The following is an 8,394-nucleotide window of genomic DNA, read 5'->3' on the forward strand; positions in this document are numbered from 1 at the left end:
TCGATTGAGAGTTACTTCCGTCGTAAGTACGTTTGGCACGAGGTAGGACGAAAGAATTCGTTAGGAAGCACGAGGCTCGTGCTCGTGCGGAATCGACTGGACTTGAGCATATCTCGGGGTGGTGGCATACCTGCCCCGCCTTACGGGACTGATCTCACCAAGAGCCAAATAGACCTCTAGAAGGCGTAGTGTAGATGAGGTCGGTAGTTCCACGTCTGCTTATGTCCAACTGCTACGCGTTATTATACGCGTCTGCGTTATGCTCCGCTACCTATCATTGGAGGTATTCGGACCAAAGGAGAAAACAATGTCTCGCATGGCATCTACTTCACTTCAACTTCGAAATGCATCCACATCGATTGATACACGAAGAGTGAAATAGGAGATGTCCAAACAGAGGAAACATTTTCGAACCTGCTAATCGAGGAGAACAGTTTTCCAACAACAATTGCTCCAGCCATTTGCCATATCTAGACATTACATGCACTCACAGTTGCGAAAGGTTATTGTGATACATTATCATTGGAGACACTCATCACATACAGCTGTAACAGGATATCGGCTAGTTGTGGCGATTGTCCCATGGTCTTGCGAAGCTATATATATACCTATGAGAATATCGATCGATGAGTTCATCGGTGATTTGTAGTCCTGTTGCGGTTGTGATCAGCTCTGTGGGTACCTTAGTTTCTTATGCAGTTGTTGATTTCATTTCTTATCCGTTGTTCCCATGTCGATGTTCTCATACATTTGTTTATGCACCGTTGCAATCGCCCTGTCTCTGGCAGGGTGTTCTAGCGATAGTAGCAGCACTGCTGCTCCTACGACAGTCCCTGCGGTGTTCACTACTGGTGGCAAGGATGATCACTTCATGGCCCCTACAACAGCCGATGGTTTCGACACTCCCTCGTCCTCTCATGGCGGAGGAGATGATGCCTACTGCTCCGGTGAGCCCGCTGGCGAGTACTGTGGCAAGATTAACGGCGATATGGCTCGAATCCTCATTGAGGAACACGTGTTCTATTTCAACTATGAGTCCAAGGTCGACCTCAAGAACGTACCCTTCCATATATACGACTGCAAGGACTTCGAGCCCGATTATTCCAGTGGGGCGATGGACAGTGTGGCCGAAGAATTTGGCCTTACTACGGATCAGCTCCGTCAAATACTTACTATCACTTACAGCCTCTCTAGTGATAGCTTCCACTTGGACTGGAAGCCGAAAGTTTCGGTAAGCATGACTCATGATGCTTGCGAACCCGAGAACAGTAAGAAACATCATGGTTACTAAGTGTTCGTGTTTTGTGCTATCTGTCCTCATCCCGATCTGTCTGTGATTTATTCATGTGTCGGCTTAGACACTACTGGCAGGCAGCTTCGGCTGTACTGCTGTTTTTCTTTGAGGTGTGTAGTTCGGCTACTGCGTGGATCGTACAGTGCTACCATGTGTCACTGATGCATCCATCACATCGTTCATTTGTAGGACTTCTACCATTTGAGCGTTATGCTCTGCCGTGTGGCCCCGCTCCTCTTTCTTTATATTGGACAATAAGAGTCGCTGAGTTTGAGTGGTTCGATTCATCTTATAGGCTCGCCATGGTGGGGAAACTCAGTATGTTCTGAGTGCTAGCAGTTAGCCAATGCCGGTTGGATTTCCGGGGTCCACACGCCGTAACATTTTCGATTGGATACCAGCTTGGCCTCTCTTAGCGCGTGCAGGAAGTTTTGAATGGCGTAGGACGCAATGCAATGCATTGAATGCATTTTATGCGAGCACCAGCTGCCGCCACCTGATTGACATAGTCTCCGCAAGTTGCGGACCGCAACGAGTCGATAAATTGCTAACTTGAATGGTTAACGCTCCAGATGTAGCGAGAACCTCCATCCCAACCCACACCCCATTATCAGACTTTTCTCCCAATTCGAATCGCGATTATTGCATTTGCAGATATAGACCAGCTGTACTTTGCGCATGCGTGCATTCGAGGTTCTGTTCTGATTCTCATTCGACTTTGGTTCATCGGAACCACCCTGATGTATACGAGTCATGGATAGGAATGTCCCATGGAAACACTGAATCAGCCGATTCCAGTCCATCTCCAACTGTTCCATTGAGACTCTCTTTGTGCTCGGTGCACTGGCGCGCGGCACAAAGCTTGTCTCCTCTGAATTAAGCTATACACTGCAACGCTCTCATACTGCGGATCCTTTGCACTCTACAAATAGTCTATATCAACATGAAGTTCATCGCTGCCGTTGCCAGTGCCGTCGTTGCCGTCTCCCTCACCGGATGCAGCTCTGATGATAGCACCACTACTTCCGCTCCCGCAACCACTGTGGCCCCTACTACTGGCTTCCTTCAACCTACCACTAGTGCCCCTACTGGTTCTGTCACCTGTCAGGCGCCCACTGGCAAGTACTGTGGTAGTTTCATGGGTCAGTCGGCTGATGTTACTATCAACAATGGCAAGTTCTCGATGAACCTCGCTGGTCAGATGTCCTGTGATGACGTCCCTTTCACCATGTCTTCTGATTGCTCTGCTCTTGTCCTTGACTCGACTAATCCCTCGTACGAGGCCATGGCCAAGTCTGCTCAAATGGAGACTTCGATGTTGTCGCAGATGATGTTGTGTGATTACAACTCTACTTCCAACGTCTTCACTCTCGATGTTACTCAGATTTGTGGTCACTCTTTGGATATGACTCCCGATCAGTGTTCCAACTAAGAGTTCAGTCGGTTGTGATCTCTGCCTTCGCAGTACCTTTTCTATTCTTCCCTCCTCCTGTTATTTATTCCAGTTGGCGCGTTCTTCGCGCTTTGCAGTCGCAGCATTGTACATTGTATATTGACAGTTAGTTACTCGTCCTGTCAACTACGCATCCGATAGGGAGTTGTGTTTGTATTAATAGTGGTTGTACCAGGTGTGACTTTGAACGAATAGTTTATAATGGTTTGGTGTGTAGGGGAAACACACAGAGAGGTTCCAGTATGGGCTCATCAGGCGATGAACGCGAGTTATTAGAGACGCTTGAAGTTAGTTACCCAAAAAATGTAAGGTAGACGGGATATGATGTGATTGGAGCTGGGACAGGATAGGATTGCATGATCGACCAACTTTATTGCCAATGCCAATTTGTTATAAATTCAAATCAACCTTCTCACGGTTAGCAAGCAAACGTCGGGCGAAGAGAGAAGATTCTACTCTATAGAGTTTGCCTTTCGACAAGTTCACAAGCAAGAGTGCACCATGAACTTGAGTCGAATTGGAATAGATGAGAGATCGATTTCTCACATTACATCTTGTTGCAGTCCCATTACGGCATCAATACCAAAGGCCCCATTGCTAGGTAACAAGGTGCAAGTGGAGAGAGCCACACACAAAGGGATACATACATCACAAAGCCTGTCCCATGTTAGCTAAAAGAGCCCGTGGGCAGAAGATAGTCTTGTTTCCTCTTGTCTCTATCGTGCGTAAGATGAAGTTTATCGCTGCCGTTGCCAGTGCGGTCATTGCCGTCTCCTTGACTGGATGCAGCTCTGATGATAGCACCACTACTGCCGCCCCTGCTGCGACTACCGTTGCCCCCAAGGCGACCACTATCGCCCCTCAGGCAACTACCAAATTCATGGAGCCTACCACTCCCTCTGAGGTTGTTACTACTACTTCCTCCAACAACGAGCAGCAAACTACCACTGCCTCCTCAGAGCAGACTACTCCCGCTCAGAGTCAGCAAACCACTACCACCCCTTCCCAGACTACCGCTGGCAGCCCTAGCTCCAGCTGCAAGAAGCCCGAGGGTGAGTACTGTGGTTCCGCTATGGGTATGCCTGCTAGTGTCGAGCTCCACGACAACTCGTTCGATCTCGATGTCGCTGGTATGATCAACGCCAAGAACATTGGCTACACTATGGAGTCTGACTGCACTACGGTCGAGCCCGACTGGAATAATGCTGATCTCATCAAGTTGGCCGAATCTTTGGGCATGAACACCAAGCAGTTGTCTGAGTTCATGAAGTGCAGTTACAACGCTAACACCAATGTCTTCAAGGTTTCAATGGCTGGTGCTCTCAACCTTGACTTGTCTCCTGATCAGTGCAAGAACTAAGCAGCGGTCTGATCTTCCCCTTTTCGTTTGTCTCGCTTGCCTGTTGTGCAGTACTACGGCTCGTGATGACAAGAAGCCAGAGCTTTCTCTTGATGAACTGATATTCCGCGAAACTCTTTTCTCCAAGTCCTTGGAACCACCGCGTTTTGTTACTAGTGATACGTTACAATTGTAATAGATGCAAAGCTCCGTAGGTTCTTCAGTTGGGTACCGTACACATGTAACTCATGGAAAAGTGGTATGGAACCATTAGTGCTGGGAGCACGTCATCCAAAGAAATACCCGTAAGGGCTGTGGATACGTGAGTGGAATATTAGAGTGATGCTGAGGGGTCCCTAGTGGTTTACAATACACAATGAAACTTCGATGGGCGAGCACCACATTAGTCGACTATCGCTGTTCTTCCTGCTCAACATGATCACCCGAGATTTTCGAGGCCTCCTATCATTACTCCTCTGCGATATTAACAACTCTTCCGAGTTCGCCCACGAGAATTCGGGCAGTAAGTGGTCGTGCGTTGCGGTGCCTCCACTTCCCAAACCATCTCTGACTCTAGAGGCAGCGGGTCTCAACTACCGCCCGGCCGCGTAGCTGATTGGATGATTCCGCCGCCACATCAAAGATGGTGTCTGCGGACCTGTGAATCCTGGAGTTCTTCGGCCTCCCACTGGCAATCACTGTACTCGTCTTCACCCATTGTTTGAAAGCATGGCCATTATCACAGCAAGTGGACGAAGTCTACCTGTGCTCCAACGCTTACTCCCATAGTCTCTAATCAGCTTGATCCAGAAAAGATCTGCCCTCGAGCATCCGACAGTAGGATAGGTTCCTGGTCAGGAACATCGATCGAGGCCGCCCATCGCAGCCTGTCCATCCAATGATTGATGCTATACGGCAAAGTATCCGCCCATCTTGATCATGATTATCATCGAATCCGCTCCTTTACAATGGGGAGGTTTTGCGGACCAAGATTAGCCTCCTTAGCCCCAATATGTTGGTACATTTAACGTCGCGATGGCCCATTCCACAGTCATGGAGGAATTGAAGGGCGCAGAGTAGTTGGGCTGTCCATCGAACCGAGCAGTGGTTGAAGGCGCTCAGCACGGACGGATTTCTGCTGATCAAAGTACTGATAATAACATGCTTGAATGGATGGCGGTCAGAAGGCGAGAGGGTGAGTGAGATCGGCAATAGCAGCCTATCAGTGGACCAATCTGAACCGTACCGGAGTGGTACATCGTTCCAGAGCTACCACTGCCACTAGGCGAGGGAGCTGCCGTTGCTACGGACTGAGTGAGCGTAGGACTCCAAAAACGCTCCCATCATCTCAGAGACGAGACACACTGTACGGTAGACGGGCCGGCATCAGAGCACCTGATGTAGTCAGGGAGTGGTATGGTGCTGGGGGACAGTAGCGCCTCAAACAACGATAAAAAGAGATCGTGTAGAGGCAAAAGTATGAGCTCTCGAAGGATGGACCAGTCGAGATCACTGGAGCTGGCTTGGTCGGCATGGGAGGTATCGAAAAAATCGTCAAGCCGTTGGAGTATCGCTCGAGGACTGTCTGCCTGCTACCACCCAGCTGTATGATTGCTCAGATTACGACGACTACTAGTTGAGAGTAGTGACGGCAGCAATACCTGGTCTAGTGGTATTTTGTACTGAAATCAACAAGGCATGCATGCAGGTTCGCTACTGTAGCAGTGCACCCAGTTCTTTGAAACGTGCCTAGTCATTACCACCGTCATTGTAGAATCATCGACTCCTCCCCCTCTTGTTCTGAGCGAGGGACGGCGTGGGAATATCCGATGGCCACTTTTGCGGACTTGAGGCGTGATCGTGTAGTCTTTATCTAACCTTCCACCTGCGAGATCATCCGCGTCAAAGCAAATGGGAGGCGATGGTACGCCATGCCGAAAGCGCTGATGCTCATAGCAGCTGACTGACGACAGTACTTGCTACGAGACGTGGCGTATTCCTGATGCCAACCAAGATCGAGGCTGGCGTAGATCATGTGGGAAGTCCTGTAAATGCGCCTCTTTAAGTAGCGATTCACCTGTATCTCGAAGATTCCTCGGTAAATCACGGCTGTTGATGGAGACGCAAGAGTCAGCATGCGGAAGGTCGCGTCGCTTCGCTAGCAGCGCTGCAGAGATGAAACCGTGAGGCGATCGGATCTTCCCCTAGTTCCGTATATCATGGGATAATCAAGGTAAGGAGGAACCTGTTTAGCCAACTACAGATGGTCACTCAGACCCTGCGAAACTGAGAGTCATTCCCTGATCGGTATTTCTAGGGTCGGTTCGTACCGAACTACCCTACCAGATTCACGCGACCAGGAGTGGGATATTTAACAAAATCTTCATCAAAAAGTGCAACTTGCGCTTCGCTCCGCTGTTATCGGCGCGGTGTCGCATAAAAATCCTCAGGTCAGCATGTTCTCATTGTGGTCCTGAAAGCTACTTTTTTTCTAACCAATGACTCTCAGTTTTGACGAAGCGCTCGAAGTCGCTAACAACAGGCCCAACGAGGGAGCATGGCAGTCGCCCTTGGCCAGACCTCATCAGCGGTCCCCCAGCATTTCCTCTCTAGATGGTATGTGTCTAGAGGTCGTCGAAGATGGCCAACTCAACCTCGACCTGTCCACCCCGTTCATGGCTGATATGTTCCTTGGTACATCCAGCCTTCCTGATGCCATGACCCCCGAGGAGCGCAGGAAGGTTGCCGTTGATTTGGCTCCAACGGCCACCTTCGAAATGGTCAAGCAGATTCCTCGACAACTTCTTGAACACGATGGGGAAGAAGGTCAAGCATTGAGGCAGCAGCTACTCCGTGGATCGACTGTCGCTATGTTCTGTGCTGGCTACAAGGGCAAGAAGTTTATTTACCAGAGGGCGGCTGAGCTCGGTGTGAAGGTCGTCGTTATTGATGGTGAGGACTCATGGGCCGAGGAGATGGTCGCTGAGCAGATCATCGCCAAGTTCATCCCGATCGACTTGGCTGCTGACAATGAGGTCGTCTTCCAGCAGGCCTTAGATGCTGTGAAGTCGCTGAAGGACGACCCTCTCGTAGGTCCTGTCGATGGTATCTGCACCTTCATCGAGCTAGCCGTGCCCATGGCTGCTAGGTTGTCAGAGGCCCTAGGCCTCCCTGGTCCTTCGGTCGCATGTGTCGATATTGCTCGTGACAAGCACAAAACTCGTGATATAATGACCGCTAAGGGTTTGCCGTCTATCAAGAACTTCCTGATAACCGACCCGGCCCAGCTGGAGGAAGCCGGGGAACACGTTGGGTTCCCAGCAGTGCTCAAGCCTATCGCTGGAGCCGCCTCTCTCGGTGTCCAGAAGGTGACCGACATGGATGATCTTAGACGTACCTATGGTGAGCTCGTCAGACTGATGGCTGGACTGAGGGTCAAAGCTGGTGCCTTGGAGAGAGTGACCAGAGTTCGTGCGGACTCGGCCATTTCTGAAGTGATCGATGGTGATGGTATCAATGCTGAGCGCATCATCGCCCTAGACATGATGCTCGAGGAGTACCTAGATGGCGACGAGGTGGACGTGGACTGTATTTTCTCCGATGGCGAATGCAGATTCTGCTATGTTATCGATAACGGTCCGACGGTCGAGCCTTATTTCGCTGAGACCTGGGCGGCGCTCCCTTCCCTTCTCCCTGAGGATAAGGTCCTCGGACTCAAAAACATGGCTCAGGACGCTGTTGCTGCCATTGGATTCACCAACGGAGTTTTCCATGTTGAAGGCAAGTTCACCAGTCGTGGCCCTCGTCTGATCGAAGTGAATGCTAGAATGGGTGGTGGTCCTACTAGACTCATCCACACGTATGTCAGCGGCGTCGACCTAGTTGTTGAACAGCTGCTTATGACGGTCGGTATCCCTTCGAGACCGCCTATTCAGCCCACTGGCATGTGCATCGCCTATTCTTTTGTTGGAGCTCCCAAATCTGGTGTCGTGAACAGCACGGAGTTTTTGGACAAGTTCCGTGATATCCCTGGTATGATCCAACTGAGTGCTCTTGTCCACGATGGAGAAGTTGTCGTTGGACCGGAGGAAGGCATGCCTAGCTGGATCGCCGAGATCGTCGTAGCTCTCAGCGATGGGCAAGAGGCTAAGGATTTGGTTATAAGAACTAGCACTGAAATAGTCGACGATTGCTTGTCGAATATGTAGACGTCTTTCAAGCGGGTGAGCCAAGGTGGCTGCTGCAATTTTTCATAGTATGTGTATCGATGACCGCTCATCTGTAACTACTTCAACTGAGTCGTCTCTA

At 50.1% G+C, this 8,394-nt stretch overlaps 5 protein-coding genes across 5 annotated transcripts; all 5 read left to right on the plus strand.

Annotated features, from left to right (window-relative positions):
* Window positions 1-730: 730 nt before the first annotated feature.
* Window positions 731-1,291, plus strand: Pmar_PMAR007634 (hypothetical protein; the record flags this gene model as incomplete). Its single annotated transcript, XM_002769177.1, has 1 exon — window positions 731-1,291. The coding sequence occupies one exon, from the start codon at window positions 731-733 to the stop codon at window positions 1,289-1,291; it is 561 nt and encodes a 186-aa protein (XP_002769223.1).
* A 904-nt stretch (window positions 1,292-2,195) lies between these two features.
* Window positions 2,196-2,877, plus strand: Pmar_PMAR007635 (hypothetical protein). Its single transcript, XM_002769178.1, has one exon. The coding sequence runs from the start codon at window positions 2,238-2,240 to the stop codon at window positions 2,724-2,726; it is 489 nt and encodes a 162-aa protein (XP_002769224.1). The 5' UTR covers window positions 2,196-2,237; the 3' UTR covers window positions 2,727-2,877.
* Window positions 2,878-3,477: 600 nt separating this feature from the next.
* Pmar_PMAR007636 (conserved hypothetical protein) lies at window positions 3,478-4,107 on the plus strand (the record flags this gene model as incomplete). Its single annotated transcript, XM_002769179.1, has 1 exon — window positions 3,478-4,107. One exon carries the CDS (start codon window positions 3,478-3,480, stop codon window positions 4,105-4,107), a length of 630 nt encoding a protein of 209 aa, XP_002769225.1.
* Window positions 4,108-6,761: 2,654 nt separating this feature from the next.
* Pmar_PMAR007637 (conserved hypothetical protein) lies at window positions 6,762-8,294 on the plus strand (the record flags this gene model as incomplete). Its single annotated transcript, XM_002769180.1, has 1 exon — window positions 6,762-8,294. The coding sequence occupies one exon, from the start codon at window positions 6,762-6,764 to the stop codon at window positions 8,292-8,294; it is 1,533 nt and encodes a 510-aa protein (XP_002769226.1).
* A 49-nt stretch (window positions 8,295-8,343) lies between these two features.
* On the plus strand, window positions 8,344-8,394 carry Pmar_PMAR007638 (hypothetical protein; the record flags this gene model as incomplete). The annotated part of the gene is made up of 1 exon (XM_002769181.1): window positions 8,344-8,394. A coding segment is annotated over one exon (51 nt), but the record flags the coding sequence as incomplete, so codon positions are not given.

Source organism: Perkinsus marinus, assembly GCF_000006405.1.
Source record: "Perkinsus marinus ATCC 50983 genomic scaffold scf_1104296966226, whole genome shotgun sequence".
NCBI lineage: Eukaryota > Perkinsozoa > Perkinsida > Perkinsidae > Perkinsus > Perkinsus marinus.